General features: G+C 48.4%; 1 protein-coding gene across 5 annotated transcripts in view; it reads right to left on the minus strand.

Annotated features, from left to right (window-relative positions):
- LOC127196525 (collagen alpha-3(VI) chain-like) overlaps positions 1–22,582 on the minus strand; it is a 51,410-nt gene that overhangs the window by 3,076 nt on the left and 25,752 nt on the right. For 3 of the 5 annotated variants that reach the window (XM_051154296.1, XM_051154298.1, XM_051154299.1), the window contains 7 exons: positions 16,170–16,754; positions 13,093–13,692; positions 11,187–11,759; positions 8,851–9,453; positions 6,435–7,040; positions 2,007–2,621; positions 307–906 (listed from right to left, as the gene is read on the minus strand). In XM_051154296.1, coding sequence (XP_051010253.1) covers positions 307–906; positions 2,007–2,621; positions 6,435–7,040; positions 8,851–9,453; positions 11,187–11,759; positions 13,093–13,692; positions 16,170–16,754 — 4,182 coding nt within the window. The remainder of the gene's footprint in view (positions 1–306; positions 907–2,006; positions 2,622–6,434; positions 7,041–8,850; positions 9,454–11,186; positions 11,760–13,092; positions 13,693–16,169; positions 16,755–22,582) is intronic. The other 2 variants (XM_051154297.1, XM_051154300.1) reach the window with 1 other exon arrangement.

The raw sequence follows: 22,582 nt of genomic DNA on the forward strand, positions 1-22,582 counted from the left end.
TCAGGAGTTTCCTGAGTTCAGGGTCGGTCTAGGCTCTGGAGTGGACAATGTTTCAAAAAACCAAACAAACATATTTTTAAAGATAAATGAGTCTAAACTATCTGGAGAATCAAATAGTGGGAGAAAAAGTAAAGCTAGTAAGACTTTGACTCTTATCCTAGGAGAACCTTCTAGAACGGCACATAGGTGAGCACTGAGGACATGAATAAATGTCCAAAGCAGCCACGCACCCAAGGAACCCACAAGCAGCACTAAGGACACTCTAAGCATCAGCAGGAAGTGTGAAACTGTGCACACGCCCATTACCTTTGGAAACATCCGTCACTCCAGGACAGAGGGTTTCATGCATGGCATCATGCAGAGTCTCTAGAACTGTCTCACTCAGTTCGGACAGCTCCTGTACGCTGCCCACCCGGAAGGCTGTGGCACTGTTGGATGCTATCTTCCCCACCTCCTCAGAGTCGATGTTCCTCACGCCAACAGCAAACACTTTGACACCTTTCTGGGTGAGGGCCAGGCTCACACCCTGAGCGTCCTCCACCGACTTTCCTCCTGTGATCACGAAGGCGATCTGAGGGACCCGCTCATCCAGGCGGCTGCCAGCGCTCGGCACGAAGTGATTCAGCCGCAGGTGCTCGATGCCCACCTTGGTGTTGGCGTGCCTCCCTCCTTTATAGACCACTTTGTTGATGGCATCAATAATCTGCCTTTTAGTAGAATAGTCCTTTAGGAAGAACTCATCCGTGGGGTCTGAGTTATACTGGACCAGCCCCACTCTGATGGAATCACCATCTTCATACACCGTGTCCACTATTTCAGCTACAAAACGGAGCACTTCCTGGAAGCTGTCCCTCCTGAAGTTGATGGAACCATCCAGCAGGAACACAATGTCTGCCTTCTTCTTCTCTACAAGTGAACACAAGGAAGATGGAGCGTTCAGGCCTCTAAACTAAGACCACGAACACGCACAACGCACATCAAGATACCTAACATTTCCACTCCTTCGTTTGCGAAGAGCCCTCACTCTACGCCCTGCCCCTCTAGGCCCATCCTGCAGGCAGTACACTAAAAACTAGAAGATAAATGACAAATCACCTACACAAGGGGAGAGGAGGTCTAAGAACTCGGCAAACAAGGCCCAGCTACCTGACTGCGTAGACCAGTGCTGGGAGTTCAACAGGTACTCATGTACTCCGTTTGCTGCCATCGCGGGTGTTTCTGGAAAGGCCTCTGATACTTATCTTTTAGGTCAAAAGTAAAAGATATCTCAGGCAGGAGTGAGGAGAGATGACTTAGGGGCAGAACAAGGAAAGGATGGAGGAGACCCACTACAACGTGAGAAGGAGACGCCCCCGGGCTTCAGAACGACAGCAGGATGAGGAGGCCACTCCCTTGTTCTAGTCAACTACTCAAGATTAGACCAAAAGGGGGGGATTGGAGACCCATGTGAGGAATGCAGGATGTGCCCACCCACATCAGAAGAGGCAGCCAAAGAGCAAACAGGGACTGTGGATCCTTCAGAAAAACCAGCCCTGCTTGAGTGCACTGAGTGAAGGACCATCACCCAAAGGAGGAGCAAGGCGAGGGGAGGGGTCTGGAGGGACAGGGTCAGAGTCTCATAGGCAATGTAGGACAATCCTGGGGACCATATCGGTCCAAAGAAGGAAGCATACCTAGACCACAATACGTAACCCACCATGACGCCAAAGCCCTGTCCTGTGGGACACAGACAGGCTGAGTCCAGCCAATGAATGTAATACCCTGAGACAGCCACATCATCAAGCTTTTCAGTGGCCGTACAGTTAACCCCACTAAAGTTGAAGGATTGATGGCCATATGCTTTGGGAAACATGTTTCCCTCTACAATTTCAAATGAACTCTTCCCCCTTGACCACCACCAATATTCAATTTCTAATATCTGTAGCCGTAACCCTGAGAGGAGAAAAGTATTGCAAAGAGAGCTAGTTAAAACGGTTGACATGCCATTCTTCAAGCATGCATCATACCTGGCCGTGGAGGAGAAGTGAAGTCCACGCCAGGAGGCTGAGGAGTAGCCCCAGAGGGGCCAAATGAAAGCATGACCCTCTCTTCTATGTTGGGCAGCTCTCGGAATTCCCGAACCGTGAAGACCAGTCTGGGGTCATTGGTGATGGCTTGCAAGTCTGTCCGATCGACGTTTCGGTCTCCTATCCCTAACCTCATGATCCCTGATGAGCTTATGACTTGAGCATGCCTAGTCACGTCATCCTGGGACTTCCCACCGAGGAATAAGACCAGGTGCTGAGGGACCCCATCTTCTATCCGGCTCCCGGCAGACTTCACAAAGAGGTTTCTTGCCACAAACTCCAGGGCTTTGCCAGTGTTGAGGGGAGACCCGCCTTTGAACCTCAGACGCCGTATGGCCTCAAGCACAAGGTTCTGTGTCTTGTGGGTCTTCAGGTAGAACTCGGGGAAGACATCGTTGCTGAACTGCACGACCCCAATCCTCACTTTACTGGGGCCGATGTTGAGTCTGCGAACAATCCTGCTGATAAAGTCTCGAATATGAGCGATGCCATCAGGCCTGACGGCATCGGAGCTATCAATCAGAAATACGATGTCGGCAGCATCACTTTCAATCACTGCAGACAAAGAGGAAGAGTAGAGTTGAGTTCCTGCATAACCCTGCTCTGACTTTCCCACTACCTCAGCTTTTGGAACTTGTGTTTGTGACACCCATTGTGACCCAACACTGAAGTTATATTCCAACATAAGTGTTGGGCTTTTGAAGCTTAGTCATTAAAAGTCAAGTTTCCTAGGTTGGTGGTGTTTGCCAGCATACTTGACGATCTGAGTTCAAGTCTCAGATCCCACAGAAGAAGGAGAGAACTCACTCTTGAAAGTTGTCCTCTTGGTGGGGGAGGGTGGAGAGATGGCTCAGCAGTTAAGAGCACTGACTGCTCTTCCAGAGGACCTGGGTTCAATTCCCAGCACCCACATGGCAGCTCACAACTGTCTGTAACTCCAAGATCAGACACCTTCACACAGACATATGTGAAGGCAAAACATAAATGCACATAAAATAAATAAATTACTTTTTAAAAAGTTGTCCTCTGACTGCATACACACACACACACACACACACACACACACACACACGCACACACACATACACACACACCTTTTTTAAACAAAAATTTGAAAATTGAAAATGCAGGTAATAACTACTTCTTCAAATATTTTAAGTCATCTAAAACTTTCTCTAAGTCAACTTTATTTTGGTGTCAGACTACTGGACTGGATTACTACTAATTTAAAGCCTATAGGGAGTGTTGAGAAATTAATCCTGTGTTACCATAGCAATAGAATCATGAATCCTAGGCAGGAACCACTAAAGAGACTGGAATCACTAGAGTTAACATCTTTGTCTTATGGACGGGGGGCGGGGGGCGCCGGGGGACGCTGAAGTCCACTGTCTTTACTTATCTTGGCTTTCACCGCTAAGATGAATCCCATGTGGTTCCCAGCATTTGTTGCTTCCCCACATACATTCGTGGGACAAGGTTTCCCACAGCAGTGCTGTATGACAAGGGTCATGTTAACTGTCCCCAAATATTGACTTTCTTATAGTCCTTGGATCTTGTTAAAGTACATATTTTTATTTTATTTTTTTGAGACAGAGTTTCTCTGTATAGCCTTGGCTGTTCTGGAACTCACTCTGTAGACCAGGCTGGCCTCAAACTCATGGAGATCCCTCCTGATTAAAGGTGTATGCCACCATTACCAGCAAGTTTTTCTTGGGGGGGCTGCAGTAATTATATTTTAATGATTCTATAGCATTTATTAATTTTTATCTTTTTACTATTATTTCCTCTTTTCTCCACATGACTTGCTTTTTAACTAATGGAAAGCTTGATACTGGGAAGTCTTACTTTATTCTGGGTCTTTTTCTTTTTAATTGCACAAAATTAACAGCAGACTATTATATTAGGTCTATAAGAAACAGAAGTAATTTCATGTCTAGGCTTGGGTCCCATGCCAATGTTAGTTCATTATTAATATGCAAATATTCCAAAATACAAATAAATCCAAATTCTGGTCCCAGCATTTTGGAAAAGATATTCAGCTTGTATAATATTAACCAGAATCTCTTGGGGAAGACAAGCCACATTCTCCTGGTGAAATTCCAGATGCCTCTCAGAACACCCTTTAGCTAAACCAGCACATTGCCTCTCAGTGAACTTTGACCTGGTTTTTGCCTCAACTCTGAGCTTTTACAGGGCAGCATGGCAACGTGAAGTGTTGAGCTAGTTATGAAATATGAAGGCACTCACTCACTAAGAAAAAGAAAAACTGGGGAACTGGCCTTGGGGTCTCTTGCTGAACACAAGCCCCCTAAGATCTCAGCATCCTGCAGATTCTGGCCATGATGAGACAAGATAAAGATGAAATTCCTCCTCCGACTATGTCTAAATACAAAGAGGAGCACTGTCTAAACCCAAGGACGGCCCACAGGCCAATTCGGGTGCATGGGATTGGCAGCTACAGCTTTCCAGGCTTTCCCAAGGCCCTCCTCCTTCTAGGCAAGACTGATGACAGTGAGCACCTACAGAATTACCTCAGACTTCTGTGCAACCCCAGGTCCAGGCCAAAGTGTCCCCTGCCTTGAGCCTTTCACAAAATTTTCTACCATAAGAACAGACCCTATATGTCCTTCAGCACCAGCCCCCATTTCCCTGCACCACACCGACAGATAAGGACACCTTATAACAGTGTGTCCCGGTGATCTTAGGCTGCTAGGAAAGACTTCCTGAAAGCACAGGAGGACCCCCTCCATTTTTAAATTCCCTTATGGGCTGGTTGGTTTTTGACACAAACCAGAATCACTCTGTTAAGAGGGAAGCTCAGGTGGGGAATTATTTCCATCTGACTGGCCTGTGAGCAGGTCTATAGGAGTGTTTTCTCAGTTAATGGCCAATGTGGGGCGGCCCAGCCCACTGTGGGCGGTTCCACACCTAGGCAATTTGTTCTAGGTGGTATAAGAAAGCAAGATAAGCAAGCCACGGAGAGCAAGTCGATAAGCAGCACTCCTCCATGACACCTGCCTCTGCTCCTGCTTGAGTTCCTACCCTGACTTCTCTCAATGGTCGACTGTGATCGGGACATATAAGCCAAATAAAAATAAACCTTTTCCTCTTCAAGGTGCTTTTTGGTCATGGTGTTTATCACAGAAATAGAAGGGGAAAGAAAAAGCTAGGGCACCTTATTACAGGTGGCTTTTGAGCCTGATATATTTTATATCAAATATACTACAAGAGATTACACCAAATTTTCTTTTTCCATCCTCTGTCACCCGACCCTTGGGTTGGTTCCTTAACTTGCTATTACACAGAGTGCTAAAGCACAGCCTGTGGTGTGTTGATCTGGAGTCCTTCAAATAAGCACCCAGAAGTGTTATATCTGGATTGTATGAAAGACTTCTTTTTAGTTTAGGTTTTTTTTGAGAAACCTTGATATGGTCCTCCATAGTGACTAACCCAGTTACACGCCCCCAGCAGTGCACAAGGATGTCTTTTTGTCCATATCCTCAACAGCACTTGTTGTTTTTCGCCTTTCTAATGGCCATTTGGGCTGGGATCAGATGGAATCTCAAGAAAATGTGGCTTACATACACAATGGAAATTTATTTATTTATCTATTTATTGGGTTTTTTTTTTTTTTTTTTTGGTTGGTCTGTGTAGCCTTGGCTGTCCTGAACTCACTTTGTAGACCAGGATGGCCTCAAACTCACAGAGATCTGCCTGCCTCTGCCTCCCCGAGTGCTGGGACTAAAGGCGTGTGCCACCATACTCAGTTTACAGTGGATTTTTTTTTTCAGCAATAAAGAAGAAAATTATATTGCTTTCAAGAAAATGGATGCACCCTGAGATAATATTGTGTGAATTAGGCCAATCTCAGGAATGCTATTACTATGATTTTTTTTCTCATTTTTGTTTTCTACATTTTATAAAGATTCATAAAACCATAGCAGTACACATGACATGCAAGTAGAAATTAAATCATTGAGGGCAGCATTTCTCAACCTGTGGGTCATGACTCACTTAGGGGATCGAACGACCTTTTCACAAGAGTTGCCTAAAACTATCAGAAAATGCAAATATTTACATTATAATTCATAACAGTAGCAACATTATAGTTAAGAAGTAGTAATGGAAATAATTTTAAATGGGGGAGGGGTCACCACAACACAAGGAACTGTACTAAAGGGTCGCAGCATTAGACAAATAGGAAGGCTGAGAACCACTGGTCTAGGAAAACAAAGAGGCGGAAGTTTAAAAAGGGGGGAAGAGTAGATAGGATGTCTGTGTGTGTGCTCAGCCTACAATATTTACCAGTGTGAAAACTTTAGTTGAGAAAAAAAATATGCTAAGACAGCAAGCAGCCAGGGCTCTTACCTGAAGGCGGATAGCGAGTGCTGGCCAGGATCTGCTGGATCTGCTGCGAGGTTAGCGTGGTGATGGGCGACAGCAGTTTCTGCTCCAGTCTGGGCAGCTCCCTGAAAGTGCTCACGGAGAACACATATTCAGGACTCAGGGAGATCTTCACCAGCTCCTCCTGGTCTGTGTGCCTCGCTATGGCGAGAGGGGCCACACCAAACTGCTTGAGTTCCACCGCCGACTCACCCACCTCGTCATCAGACCTCCCAGATGAAATGAGGACCAGGAACTGTGGGACGCCCTCTTCTATGCGGCTCCCCAGCGGCCTCTGGAAGACGTTCTTCAGCGCGTATTGCAGGGCATTTCCGATGTAGACCTGCCTCCCGCCCTTGGGCCGCAGGCGGCGCACGGCGTTCTGCACTTCGTCCTTGCTGAAGTGGGCGTTTAGGGGAAATTCCACCTTGGAGTCATCACTGAATTGGATGACTGCCACCCGGGTGGTGTCAAAGCCGATGTCCAGGTACTCAACCAGCCTCTCAATCAGGGTGCGGATGTGCTGGAACTCGGGGCCGGCATTTTGGGACCCATCGATGAGAAAGACCACGTCCTTCTTGCTGCCAACACCTGTGAGGCAGATAGGAAGGACCACGACCTTCAGCTTCAAGGAAGCCAGACTTCAAGCTCCCTTGAGCCACTCACTTCCTAGTCTGCCATTGGATCTGTGCCCCGTGGCCAAGGGATCCTAGTACTGGGCCAACGAGCAAGTCCTGTGTGTTTCCACATCTGAGTGTCAGACAAAAGAGGAACCAGCAAGAGGCATGGAGGGGTGAGCCGGAGGGAAGCAAGAACCACAGAGCTGTACCTTCACCAAGGTGAGAATGGTATTTTAGGAAGGAGGCATCAACTGTGGCAAGATCTGCCCACTGGCCCAGGACCAGTGCTGGGAGGCAGCCACTGGTTCTGCCAGCTGGGGCACTGGGACAAGAGCACTTTCTGAGGAAAAGTGAGGGTGAGCAAGGGGTGGGTGTGGCTCGGAGCAGACAGAACAGACTCAGCCCAGCACTCCTGTCAGTGTAAGCACCGATGGAGGGCGGTGGGGCCCTGAGAGAGACGGGCTCAGCAATGCACATTTACCACGAGAGGATCCAGTACAGCGGAGAACAGAGCAGGGATGATGAAGCAGGGCAAACAAGACGTGAAGAGGATGTACTGAGCAGATGCAAAGAGAAGGGGAGAAGAAGGAGGGACAGGCCAGCCCAGAAAAAAAAAAAAAAGCTCAAGATCACTCTGAGGTGTGAAAGCATCACTGGGAGGGACCAATGGGAGCTTTGAAACACTCTCTTCCCCGAGTAACTTCTCTAGGAAGTGGGATTCAAGGTCTGCAGTTGAGAGCAAGACTTGAAGGAAAAAAGTGTAGAGGGAGCTAGATGGGCAGAAAGGGAGAGTTTACCAAGTGGCCACTCTGATGTGTGCGAGCGCGAGTGGCACAGGAACCAGGTACTATGGAAATGTTGGTGTGGATTCTGTGAGAGCACGCACATGCGCACATTCACATCCACATACAAGAGCCCTAAGGCCTTGAGGTGCATCAAAACAGACACTCCTGGGCTCTGTCAGGGTTTGGAAATGGCTGTTCCCCTACTAGGAGAGAGAGAGAGACAGAGACAGAGACAGAGACAGAGACAGAGACAGACTTTCCCCAAATGTATGTGAGTGTGAACACCTTAAAACACCCCATGTAAGTGCACAGAGCACACTGCTTTCTCCTTACCCCCCACTCCCTGGTCCCTCACTTTCCTCTCTCTACACCATGAAAACACTGAACATCTCTCTCCTTTGACTCTGTGACCACCCTGCCTGAATACCCAGGAAGCACAAGCCCTGAGCCAACACGCACAGAGCATGAGCTCACCCTGGGCTCTTTCCTAAAGCTGCCACAGCTCAGACCTTGTTCAGGCTTACTGCGCAGAGAACAGGAAGGCCTCCCCACAGGTGGGACACTGCTCAACCCCAAACGAACATCACACATTAGTGCTATAGATACAAATATCTCAGAGACCCTGCCCCTCTCAACAGAGCAGAGCACCTGCAGTCAGGCTCCTATTGATGGCAGAAGGCTACTGCTTGCAGGTGCCACTTAGGTTGGGCACTCAGCAAGGGTCCCCCTCAGGCTCCTCTGTAGAGCCTGGATCTACGTCATGGCCATGCCCTCTTGGATGCTTTAATTTGACCACAAACATAAACATTAGCTTCACTATTTGATGTCCACCCCCTGCCACCACCACCATCCCAAAAAAGAAGCTCCTAGTTTAAAACACAGCTCTATATGGCAAAGGAAACAAGACTGAGAATGCTTTGAAGCACACAGTCCGAGGAAGCAGCTAAAGTTATTATGGGAAAGAAAAACTCAAAGACCCTACCCCCAACCACTCACCTGCACTTGGTGAGGGCAGAAAAACAGGTTTCAGTGTGCTCAACTCCTCACGGTTTAGCTGGATCACCCTCTCAGAGATGAGCTGCTGGACCGTCCCGAGCTCCCGGAAGGTGGGGATGGCCAAGGCGAAGTCCGGGATGAAGGAGATGGTCTGCATCTCAGAGATGTCAGCATTCCCAATGCCGATGCCAATGGGCACAGCCCCGCCCTGCTTCAGGACCACCGAGGGGCCTCTCACGTCATCTCCGGACCGTTCCGCCGTGAGCACAATCAGGAGCTGAGGCACACCATCTGCAATCCTGCTCCCAGTGGACCTGGTCAGGATATTCCTCAACACAAAGTCCAGCGCCGCCCCTGTGTTGGGGATCGGGCCACCCAGCAGCGTCAGCTTGCGGATGGCACTGATGACACCCTGCTGGTCCATGTGGGAATTCAGGTAGAACTCGGGCCTGGTCCTGTCACTGTACTGCACCAGGGCCACACGCACCCGGTCAGGACCCACGTCCAGGTTCTCCACTACTCTCTGTACAAACTCCTTTAGCAGGGGGAAGCCACTCCGGACACCCTCAGAACCATCGATCAGAAACACCACATCTTTTTCACCTACAGTTGGAGAAAAGCATCTGGTGACTCACACAGGACTGGACACAACGGCTTTATAGCACTGTACTGGGTGGCATGCAGCTCCCGAGAAAGGTCCAGCCCAGATCTTTCTGTCTGTGATGATGACTTTGAAGAGAGGGTTAAATGACATGTTAGGGGGTGAAGAGTGTCTTGTATCTCTCAAATAGGCCCAACATCATAACAGGAAGGGTGGACCAGGAGGGAGGATGGAGAAGAGGCCATGAGCCAGAGAATTCAAATGAAAAAGGAAAGAAATGGGTTCTCTCCCAGGCCCTCCAGCTAGAAGGCAGCCTGTCCCCCTGACACCTTGATGTCAGCTCAGGTAGGATGGCTTCTGACACCTGAACTAGAAAATTGTTGGGAAGGAATTCCTTTTGTTGCAAGCCATGATGTATGTGGTAAAGCATTGAGGCAGCAACGAGAGATGAACATGCCAGTAGAGGAGCCCATCTTGATTTAACTTTCTTGAATTTAAACAGATTTGCAAGGCCAGGTATGGTGGCCTTTACAGCAGGTCTTAAGAGACAGAGACAGGAGGATCTCTGAATCTGCGGCTAACCTGCGCTGCAGAGCAAGTCTCAGGCCAGCTAGGCTTATGTAGTGAGACCCTGTCTCAAGCAACTAGCTGATGACCGTGAAAGGTAAACTCAAGAAAGTAACTGGGAACAGGAAATAGGGGAGCCAGCAGAGCCAAGAATTTCACAGCTGTGAAAACTTCAAGAGTTGTGCTACAAGGCACAAGAGACTCAGTGGAAGGGACGAATGTGACTCATATGTCAGGGTGACCTCCCAAATTGACCTTGAGAGAATCTTTTTATCATAAAAGAGCTTCTGGGGTCTCAGTTTTCAATAAATGATCATATGTGATCATATATGCTATTGGACATATACATATATATCATGGAGTGTGTGTGTGTGTGTGTGTGTGTGTGTGTGTGTGTGTGTGTGTGTGTGTGTGTGTGTGTGTGTACTCATTTTATCACCAAATGAAGAATCGTTAAATACCAACTTAAGGGAGCGTAAATTCAGTCAGAAATTTTTATGCCGCCATCATGATGGAATTGAATTCATTTGCCTTCTCTAATGTCTTTAGTTTTTAATGAATACAAATGAAGAACTACATCAGTGGTGGCCACTTAAAACCCATCACTTGATACTTGATGTCAAGATGAAGGCTGTTTAGCTATGTTAGCCATGGTATACGGCTTCATTATCAGACAGGAATGTGTGTGTGTGTGTGTGTGTGTGTGTGTGTGTGTGTGTGTGTGTGTGTGTGTGTGTGTTTGAGATGAGGTTTCTCTGTGCAGCTCTAGCTGTCCTGGACTCACTTTTTAGACCAAGCTGGTCTCGAACCCATAGAGATCCACCTGCCTCTGCCTCCTGAGTGCTGGCATTAAAGGCATCCGCCACTGTGCCAGGAATTTCTTAAAGACATAAACTATTGATATCTAAACCCCTATAATATCTTATTATGAAATATTCTAGTGCCTTTAAAAACATTCACCCATATCTTTCCAAGACACAAGTCAGAAAAATCAAAGAGAGATCATTTGTGTTATTTTGCTCCACTGGAAACGACCTGTAATTTCCATGCTCTGAAAGCCCTGAGAGGAACTTAGCTAAGAACCTAGAGCCAGCAGCCTCTGCTAAAGTGGTGAAGCTGGAGACCGACCCATGGGGCTGCTGGGAGAGCCCATACTGCTGAGCCATACCTGACACAGGCCCCGCACTCTGTGCTGCTTTCAGAAGGCTCACAATCTGTGCCTGGAGGTCCCCGATCTTGGGGAGGGACTCTGCAGCCAGGATAAATGCGGGGGCTGGTACGATCTGCTCCAGCTCATCAGGATCAGCATTCTTGGCTTGAAAAATGAATGGTATCACTCCTCGCTGCTTCAAGGAGCTTGCTGGCCCAGCCACAGCATCTGTGGACCTGCCAGCAACCAGCAGCACCAGGAACTGCTGTACGTTATCCTCAATGCGGCTGCCAGCCGACCTCACAAAGATGTTCCTCAGTGCGTAGTCCAGGGCATAGCCCAGGTTGAGGGCTTTGCCTGTCTTTATCTTCATCCTTTTCACAAGATTAAGGATCTCAGCCTTATTCTGGTGCTCATTGAAGCGGGACTCCAGCCTGACGTCATCACTGAACTGAGCTATCGCTACCCGGGTGCCATCCGGCTTCACATCCAGTTCCTCAACGATCTTGTAGAGAAAGTCTCGGACAGCGGGGAACTGACCCATGACATTGGCTGAGCCGTCAAAGAGGAAGAGAATGTCCCTCTTGCTCTCTACAAGGAAAGCAGATGGACACAGTAAGCCAAGAGACCCTGACACTGAGTAGGTTCTGCCTAGCACTGCCAAGTGATGTGGGAGTTCACCACGTTCATCTGACATCACTGTACAAACAAGGGAGGAGAAGCAAGCTGTGGCCTCTGCTGTCCCAGGGCAGCACAGATGTGCAAAGGAATAGCACCGGGCTGGCCATTCTACCAGCCCACCACCAGCCACTCTTGACAAAGCAAGCTGCTGGAAAGCCTTTCTGTCCTGGTCTTGCAGCAGGTTAGACCACCAAGAAGAGACGGTGTTTTCATGTTGTTAAAAATAAAACCATCAAGCCGGGCGTGGTAGCACACCCCTTTAATCCCAGCACTGAGGAGGCAGAGGCAGGTGCCCTGTGAGTTCGAGGCCAGCCTGGTTTACAAAGCAAGCATAAGACAGCCAAGGCTACATAGAGAAACCCTGTCTTGAAAAACCAAAGAAAAGAAATAAAACCATCAAAATGGTTCCTTTCTCTGCCTCTGCTGAAAACTGACCTCTATCTCCTATGACAAAGACCAGCTACACACTAACTTCCTATGGATACCTGGGTTGACACAGATCTGTTCAAACTCAATCATGTTACTTTAAGGTCAAGAGTTATGACTCAAACGATTACCTGTTGATGCTTTGGTGCAGGGGTGGGAGATAGGGGTGGGTCCAAACCTCTGCTAACATTTCCAATTTACCAAAACTGGACCACAAAAAAAAAAACCATAGATGACAGCAAAGGGATGCCACCTCATACCATGTAAATATCTCCAACCATTCTGGAAACTACTTCAGTGAGGCAGCCACTGGCTCAGGCTTGCTAGCCCTCTGAGTGAAGGCTGCAAACTGGTAGGTCTCACTGAGGGATATAATAATCTGCCACAAGAGTGACACAGACTCCTTGTTGCGTGATGAGGCTTTTTAAACATGGCAGATGTAGAATGTGACACAAAGGAGGGGTTCAAATTTTGAAGGGTGCCAAAGTATAATCATATAATAGAGTCGATCAGTCTTTCTCTCTGTCTCCTTCCCTTCTTTTTCTCCTTCCCTCCCTCCTCCTTTTTCTTCCCCCCTTCCCCCACTTCCTCATAGGCTTTCACTCTAGAATGTTCACCCTGTTCAGCTTCTAAATGAGTGTGAGACAACACAAACAGGGCATAGCTGAATGTTCTAGACTTAGAGGCTAAATTTGATGGTACAGTGTCTTCAACCAGTCCAACCCAAATGAACCCATCATCCTTCCATACATCACAGGGTTGCACTGAGCACTGTTGCCAGGGAGACATCCAAAAAGGGGAGGAGTGGGAGGGTTACCTGGCTGGGTTAGTGGAACCTCCTGCACACCTCCACTAACATATGTGGTTAGGGGCTGAATCAGCTGTTGAGGCAAAGTTGGCAGGGAGCCGAAATCATCCATGAGGTACACCAGGCTCGGATTAAAAGCAATATGTTCTAACTCAGCCTTATCCGCCCGGTTGGCCCCCACACAGAAGGTCAGCACGCCTGAGCGCACCAGGGCATTGGCAGCTTGCAAATAGGAGTCCTCAGAAGGCCCGGCCAGGAGCAGAAGCAGCAGCTGAGGCACACGTTCCTGGGTCCTGCTGCCGCCTGCCTCCGTGAAGTGATTGGCATGGACATAGCTCAAGGCGGAGCCTGTGTTCAGGCCGGAGCCCCCCTTGAGCTGTAAGCGCCTCAGGTGAGCCAGCAGCTCTGACTTGGTCTGGTAAGTATCTAGGGAGAACTCCGTGACCGGAGTGTCACTAAATTGCACTAAGCCAACACGGATATTGTCACTTCCAACATCAAGGCTGTTAACTAGGTTGGTTACAAAGTCACGCACGTAAGGAAAATTGTTTTTTCCAACGTTGTCAGATCCATCCAGAAGGAAGATGATATCCCGTTTGTTTATGTGAACTGCAGTGAAGCACAGAAGATACAGTGAGACACGCCCCTGTGAGGGCTTCCCATGTGTGGCCCCCGTGGGGCACACATGGCACACTCAGGACACGGAGGAAGTCAACATGGCACAGCATGCCATCCGGTAAAATATGGCAAGCAGCTGCATATTTTCCCCTTCCAGTGGCTGGAGCTAGTAAAACACACTGATAGCCGAGTGTACAAAGCCGAGATTGCCCACAGGCAGACAAAGTGCTAGAGTTAGAATGTGTACAACCAACAAAACCACCAGAATCCTGAGACACAGCATTCCCTCCCTGGAACCGAACTCCACAATGGCACTGTCCTTTCTGTGTCACTCGTCTCCAGACCTCCAGTCACAGGATGGTCACCTATGCTGGCTAGGTCCTCCGGGACTCACCTGAGTGCACACAGAGGGCTCTTTCTACCCAATGCTCAAGAAACATCAACCCACATGGACCTGCCAATCAAAGTATGTGGTCCTCCAGCTGGCGTCTTCATCCCCCTGCCACTATCTACTGTCATTTCGGTTGTGGCCAATAAGATACCCAGGAGAGATCCTCCGTGGAGGTGTGGCACGATTACAGATGTGATGGTTAGTATGGATGTCAACTTGACAGATTTTTAAGTCACCTGGGAGACAGATCTTTGTGTTTGTCTGTAAGGGGGTTTCTGAGCCAGGCTATTGAGATAGGAAGATCTACCCTAAATGAACATGCCATCCTTCTATGGGCTGGGGCCCTGGGCAGAGGAAAAAGGAGACAGCCCAGCTGAGGACCCGCATCCATCTGTCTCTCTCTCTCTCTCTCTCTCTCTCTCTCTCTCTCTCTCTCTCTCCTCTCCGCTCACCATCTCCTCTCACTCGCTCTCTCTCTCTCTCTCTCTCTCTCCTCTCTCTCTCTCTCTCTCTCTCTCTCTCTCTTTCTGCTTCCTGACTGTGAACATGACCAGCTACCTCAAGCCCCCGCTGCCATGCCTCCCCCACCACCGTAGGCAGCGCCCTCAAACTGCATGACCAGCTACCTCAAGCCCCCACTGCCATGCCTCCCCCACCATCGTAGGCAGCGCCCTCAAACTGCATGACCAGCTACCTCAAGCCCCCGCTGCCATGCCTCCCCCACCATCGTAGGCAGCGCCCTCAAACTGCATGACCAGCTACCTCAAGCCCCCGCTGCCATGCCTCCCCCACCATCGTAGGCAGCGCCCTCAAACTGCATGACCAGCTACCTCAAGCCCCCGCTGCCATGCCTCCCCCACGACCGTAGGCAGCGCCCTCAAACTGCGAGCCAGAATCAACCTTCCTTTACTACCTCATTTTTGTGATGAATTTTGTCACAGGTGTTGGAGAAGTTGGCTGACAGCATAATACACATTCTATCCTGTGTTTGGTCAAAATTACTCGCTTGTAAAAAAAAGTATTTGTGGTTCCCATATCTAGGGATTCAAACAAGACTCAAAATATTTGGGGAAAAAACATATTTGTACTGAATATAATCATGCCAGTTGTCACTACTTCCTATATAACCGGCTATAATGTTAGCATCACATTTGCTACTGTATATATAGGAGAATATGCATGGGTTACATTTGAGCACTGCCCCATCTTAAAACAAGGAACTTGAGCATCTGTGGATTTCTGTAACCATGGGTGGTGGAAATTGACCCATCCCCTGTGGATACTGAAGGGCACATTTAGAACATACTCCTCCCCCCCCACCCCCCGCCCTCAATGCCTCATTGTAATTCAGACTAACTGGATCCTATGGTCATTCGGCCTGTTCATTCATCAAATTTAACTTTAGCTAAAACACAGTGGATTCAGGAGACACAAACACAGAGAGAGAGAGAGAGAGAGAGAGAGAGAGAGAGAGAGAGAGAGAGAGAACGGAGTTGAGGACTCTGAAGACGAGATGGTCTGAGGAGCAAGCAGGCACGCATGCAGTAGGTTCATGCACTGTACAGGACAGTTCTTCAGTGTGAGGTCTGTGAGAAGGGTGAGCCGGATCCCAGGATATTCATCTTCTCTTCGTTGAGGACAGAGGTTTGTGTGAGGGAGCTGAAGGACCGTGGGTTTGGTCTTCACACCCGTCTATCAGTTTGCTTCCCTACTGAACAGAATCCCGGACACGGAGAGAAAAGAGAGGCTAAGAGCTGAGTGTGGTCCATTGTCTCTGAATAGAGATACTGTCAGCTCCAAGGCAAGTCCTTGGCTGAGGGCAGGTTTCTGAAAGAGTTCCTAATGAAAGCAGAAGGCATGTCAGTCAGGAGAACAGGGAGTAACTTCTGTGGCCAGAAGCTGTACAGGCATGTGACCCTGTGATGCTACAGTTTAAAATCATATGCACTTACAGCATGATATTTCCAAACTCTACCGTCTCAACCCTGCAGGAAGATTAAACCTGCGATAAACACCTCGCTCTGGCTGTTCCCACCACGAAGCCCCCTCCTGCGTGAGCAGACCACATCTACCATACCTTCCGTGGTTCCAGTGAGGGTCCTGAGGGGTGCCAGCAGACTGAGTAGCATGCTTTGGAGAGGAGCAGGGCGGAACTCGGCGGGAATGAAGACCAGGGAGGAGTCGAAAGCGATCTCTTTCAGTTCGTCCTCATCAGAGGCCCTGCTGCCGATGGCAAAGGCCATGATGCTGCCTCGCTTCAGCTCCTGGGCTGGCTGGCTGACCTCATCAAGGGACTTACCGCCTGTGATCAGCACCAGGAGTTTAGGGACCCCCTCAGCAGCCCTATGGCCGGCTGCGCTGGTGAACAGGTTGTTTCGAACAAAGTCCAGAGCAGAGCCCGTGTACAGGGCTGAGCCTTCCAGGGCCCTCATCCTCCTCACAGCAGTTATGGCATCCTTTTTGTTGGCATGGGTATTTAAATAGAACTCAGGCTTGACAGTGTCTGCGTACTGAGCCACAGACACCTGAACCAGGTCCTTTCCAATTTCCAACCTCTGGATGACTCTGGCAACGAAGTCTCGGATGGCATTGAAGTTGGGCTGCCCCAGGCTTGAGGAACCATCCACCAGGAAGACTATGTCCCTCTTGTTGACTTCCACGACTGTAGATAGCAAGAATAAAAGGTGACTAGAATGGCCTCAGTAACGTTCAATGGTGACACTGTAAAGCCCACTGTGTGCAGGTTGCTCTTCCTTGCTCTGGCCAATGTCCCAAGGGTGACAGTCACATATAAGTGATGGCTCCCTTCCAACCCTAACTACCTGTAATATGTTTAAGAGATAGCGCCACAGAAGAAAGTTTCTTTTTACCTTCCCACGCCACCGCTAAAGAGGCAATTGGATCTTGATTGCTACGTAGTTTAAATGAGTAAAGCTCAGGTCTGCTCAGAAAGCTCTTTGTGCCACTAACCTGGTTTCAAATTCACACACTGCCAAATGCAAAATCTGAAACAGAATGAATGGGCCCCATTTTGGGCGGGGGGGGTTCTATATTACATGGCTTCCCTTGGGTGAGCAAAAACCAATGCTCGATGGCTTATTGTAAATCTTGGCATAGGAAACCAGTGTCCACCCTATTGAGGACAGCCATAGCTTTTTGCTTACCAGCCCTGAGTGGAAATGGATGCCAGTGACATGACCCAAGTGACTTAGGCAAACCACAAAAGCAAGCATGGCCAGATCACCACTGGCAGTGGCTGTGACTTCGCCCAGCCACTGCCTCAGAACATGTACAACCTGTCCAAGGGATGGGAACAAGGCCTCCACCGGACTCAACGCCCATTCCAGTGTCTCAGGCCTGCTCCTCCACTATGAAGGTACCAGATGAGCTGAGCTGGGGGTGGGGTGTTTACAAGGAAGCACCTGTGTATCCCTTGTACCAGATAGCTGGTATGACAACTGATTGTTCTACCCCCAGCAGAAGAAAGAAGGTTGTAAATAAAGGCGTGGAAGGGCTCCCTAAGAACTGGAGACACCTTTCATGATATATTCTAAAACACAGCTCATTCTTAGCCACAGGGACAAGAGACTAGGGATGTGGGATTCGGGTCACTGGCACTGTCCTAAGGAATGGCTTTTGTGGGCCTGAGCATCCTCTAACACTCTTTGCACCAAAGGGAGACAAATCTGAGTTCTTCCAGGAGGGAGGTGTTTACACAGAGTATTTTTACTACAGGTTCCTAGTGATCTGCTGGTGCAACTGTGTAAGGAGCACCACCCACCTTTCCTCCCTAGGCCACAAGCATGCATCTGACCATCCATTCATGGATCTCTTTCCTCCTTCAATTTAGAACATGCAGTCTTTTGGGGTTGCAACTTTGATTGTGAAAAAAAAAATGTCTTTGCAGGCAAACCTAGTGCAAGTGCATATAGCAGATGTCTCATACCTTATGTTACTGGGAATGATGTGCATGCAAGTGTGCATACATATATGTTACACATGTAAGGGTCCACATCTGTAATGCACATGTTTAGTACACCTCTCTCACACAGCAGACTGATCCAACAAATAGCCACAAGGTGGCCACCGGAGAAGTGCTATGCCCCTTCACAAGCATATCTCCAGGCTATAACCTGATAATAGCCACACTTGCCACCTCCCAAGTTTAAGCATCTCACGATACATTTCTCTAGTGGCCCGTGGGAAGGACCAATGTCCACGCGTGGGGCACATGGAAACTATAGAGCATTGATTCAGACTTGGGGATTCTACAGTGTGCCTTGGGTCCCCAGATTCCATGACACAAGTCCTCTTTGATTACAGAAGAGGTGACTTGGTTTGGTTTATGTTTGAAGTTCTGGCAGCTGCTAACTGGGAAACATCTGGAATGGGGCTGGGACAACTAAAATAAGCACTGAACACAAGTCCCAAGCCACTCAAAGAACAATGGAATTCCCACGTTCACTATGTGCTTCTGATACTGGCTGACTAGCCCTTTCAAGATCATGTCCCTTTTCTGGGCTTCTGTTTCTGTGAGATGGAGGGGCTGCCTTCTGGACCATCCCATTCCCAGATATTTAACCTCATGATTCTCTGGCTTCCTGTCTGGGATCCACCTCAAGGATGCACCAACATTCCCTTTCTCCCAACTTGACAGGGCCATCCTTTCTCTTCCCCAGAGCTTTGAGGACTCATTGTCTCTTAGGATGTGACCTTAAAGGTCCTGCTAATCTCAGCTGTAAATGATCCCCTTCAGCCTTCACTCCTGTGAATGATGACAGGGTATCCCAGGATCCCTTCTCCCTGAGAATCTTGGGAGTTGGAAAAGCATATCCTCATTCTTCCCATTAATATTGCCAAACAAATCCTCTCAAATAGCCACCCCCTCCCCTTTCTAGGAATCTCCTTCCCATCTGCTTTTCTCCTGTTCCTCGTCCTTGGCTCTTCAGTTTGTCCTCTCATCTCTCAGTCTTCTAAATGGCTTAGGAACTGTCATGTGAATCCCCCAGGGCTGCAATAAATGAGTCCACCCATCCACCCCACCCCTGCTTCTAGGGTCACACTTTTTGATCTGATAGTCACTAGGATCACACCTTATGATCTTATGGTCACTAGGGTCACATCTTATGATCTTATGGTCACTAGGGTCACATCTTATGATCTTATGGTCACTAGGGTCACACCTTATAATTTTATGGTCATGAGGGTCACATCTTATGATCTTACGGTCACTGAGGTCACACTTTATAATTTTATGGTCACTAGGGTCACACTTTGTGATCTTATGGTCACTAGGGTCACACCTTATGATTTTATGGTCACTGAGGTCACACTTTATGATCTTATGGTCACTAGGGTCACACCTTATGATCTTATGGTCACTAGGGTCACATCTTATGATCTTCTGGTTACTGAGGTCACACCTTATGATCTTATGGTCACGGGTCACACCTTATGATCTTATGGTCACTAGAGTCACACCTTATGATCTTATGGTCACTGAGGTCACACCTTATGCTCTTATGGTCACTAGGGTCACACCTTATGATCTTATGGTCACTAGGGTCACACCTTATGATCTTATGGACACCACAGATCATACACACTTCTGAACCCCTCAGAGCTTGCCGCCTGTCCAGCCCTTTCCCTTTCAGACAACTGACACTCTCACTTCTTCATCTACCGAGTTCTCAAATTTGACCTTCAATCCTTCCTCTCCCTCAGTCAACCCTTCTCGGCCTCACAACCCTCACCCTGCGCCTATCCTTATGGGCTTTCTGACTCACCAGCCCTCACTTCCCACAACTCCACACCTTCCTGGAAAAGCCTCCACAGTGCTCTTTCCTTCTCTCCTTGTGTTCCTGAGGAAACAGCACAACCGGGAAGCCTACTTTCTACGGCTGAAACCTCAGAGCACGCATGGGGACAGCACCAGCATGCCCCAATGGGATGCTCCCAGGAAGCTGGTTTCTCCATTCTCCAAAAGGACCATGTCGGGACTCTGCTCTCTGCTCAGTTCCCCTTCACTGCCATAGGAGGACTGACCTCCCACTTACAACTGTAGTAGCCACTGACTCTCCCTCCCCTAAGCCAGTTGCTTCTCAAGGCTCTGCCTGTCAAATAAGCCTGGACTCTAGTTCCTCATCCCCTGTACTCCAGCTGGGCTGTCATCTGTCTGTCAGTTCAGGGAGGGGATCACACTTCTTGTTGCAAAGCCGCCCTGTCTCCTGTTCCCTCTACTTGGAGCACCCTTCCCTCTGCTCTTCCTTTGCTCTGCTAATTTCTGTCCTACAACTTTGCAGACCATTCTATTCAGTTCTCTGCCTCCCACCCTACCTATCACAGCCACATTTGGTGGCCTTGTAGCTTGTCACGTTGGAGAAATGTGTTGCTGTTTGGTCATTAGCTCACATGTGACAGACCCAACAACTACCTCTTTCTGTTTCTCCACCCTGCGTCTCTAGCGCTTGGTGTAGTGACCAGCACATATCAAATAGTCAAGGATGTCTACTAAATATGTATGAGTTCATCACTGAGAGTAACAGTGACTTCTGTGAGGAAGGAGCTAAAATACTAGTTAATGACAGCACACCACCCATTTTAATACAAGAAGTCAAACCTTCTCTTGAATCAAAAATATCTTCATCCATTCCAAAAAAATTTTTTCACAAGAATTTAAGAAATCAGAGGCCAGATGTTGTATGATCTGGCCAGGATTACAAAAGACCTGGGACTGGAGCCAGATCTTCCAAAGGCAGTCACAGTACTTAATCTGTTTCTAAAACATAGAGTAATGGTTGGCTTCTGGTATATGCAGGCTCAAAGAAGCATCACTGGGTTGCAAATTTCCTCTTCGTTGTTTCTTTAATCACCAGAGCCACACCAAGGCAGTCTGATGGATATCTGCAGCTCAAACTACAACCTGCCAGGCCTCAGACCTCGAGCACCCTTCCTTCGGTGTTTCATTTCAGAGCATCCAGCTCAGGCTGCTGGCCTCCCCTCCTGCATCCTGTCCCCATCAAAATAGGAAGAGCAAATAGGAAAGCCAAATGGGTACAACAAGCTGCAGCCAGACTGGCCTCCGAGCCTGGCATTCCTGGAAAAAACTTCTCCCATACTGTTAGTTCTGGTGCCGAAATTAGGTGAAGATGTTGTGACCCTGAACTTTTTTTTTTTTTTTTTTTTTTTTTTTTTGGTTTTGGTTTTGGTTTTTTCGAGACAGGGTTTCTCTGTGTAGCCTTGGCTAGCCTGGATTCGCTTTGTAGACCAGGTTGGCCTCGAACTCACAGAGATCTGCCTACCTCTGCCTCCCTGAGTGCTGGGATCGCAGACATGCGCCACGGCACCCAGCTGGCCCTGAGCTTCCTGTCACAACTGCTGCTATCACCAGAGCTCTGTCTTACATTTACCTGAAAGAAGCTGTCCTAATGCCGGCTGAACCTCACAGTGAGGAAGCGTGGTTGGGTTTCTTTCACTGCTATGCTATGACTAGAGCAGCTGATTAACAAAGGTCAGGCAAGCAGAGGTAGGCTCCACACATGAGCCAATGAGGAAGTTTAAAGTGTTTGACCATAACTTTAAAGTGTTCTACTGTTGATTTCAGACAACCGCATGCCTGTCGAAACACTTCCATTTTAGAGTCGAGCCGGGCGTGGTGGTGCATGCCTTTAATCCCAGCACTCGGGAGGCAGAGGCAGGCGGATCCCTGTGAGTTCGAGGCCAGCCTGATCTACAAAGTGAGTCCAGGATGGCCAAGGCTACGCAGAGAAACCCTGTCTTGAAAAACAAAAACAAAAACTCCTTTTGCTAAGAATACCCACTCAGAAATCCCAGAAATGAAAAATGGATAAAAGCTCCTATGACTACAGCTATTTCACAGGTCAAGTCCCTTTCTTCACAAAGCCAGCAAACAGCTAGACAGACACGTAGTTCCATTCGGGAAAAGTAGAATCACAGGCCGCAAATGCTAGCCAGAGTCTCTGGGAGCCTCATTCATGTACTTGCTTTCACCGAGCCTGGACTCTGCTGAAGATGATGAGGAACAGGGTCTTCCATCCCAAGATGAAGGCAACACCAGGATGTGAGCTGGACATTTATGGATAATGAAGCCTTCCTTACTGACTGTGTCCCCCACTTCCTAGATGCTTCCATTGCCTGCCCTTGGTCATGAAACTGACACTGTCCGTGGTGAAATCTCAGACCAATAGACTTCCTGGTGTCCCCACATCCCCCATGTTTTAGTGTATATCTCTCAGGTGACGTTGGTTGGGCTCGCATTCTTTAAATGTCTCTAGTTGACTGTGCTGCTGAAGGCCTTCCATTTGAGTATAGATACTAAATCTGCCACTCAGAACAAACTGTTCCAAACTTGGAAGCCCACGACTAGGATGATCTATAAATACCCTGTTCAGCAAGTGCTCTGCTAAGCGTGTCCTTCAGAATGTCCCTCCTGTGTCCACCATGCTGAGACAGAAGCAGACACTGCTTCCC

Source organism: Acomys russatus, chromosome 12 (genome assembly GCF_903995435.1).
Source record: "Acomys russatus chromosome 12, mAcoRus1.1, whole genome shotgun sequence".
NCBI lineage: Eukaryota > Metazoa > Chordata > Mammalia > Rodentia > Muridae > Acomys > Acomys russatus.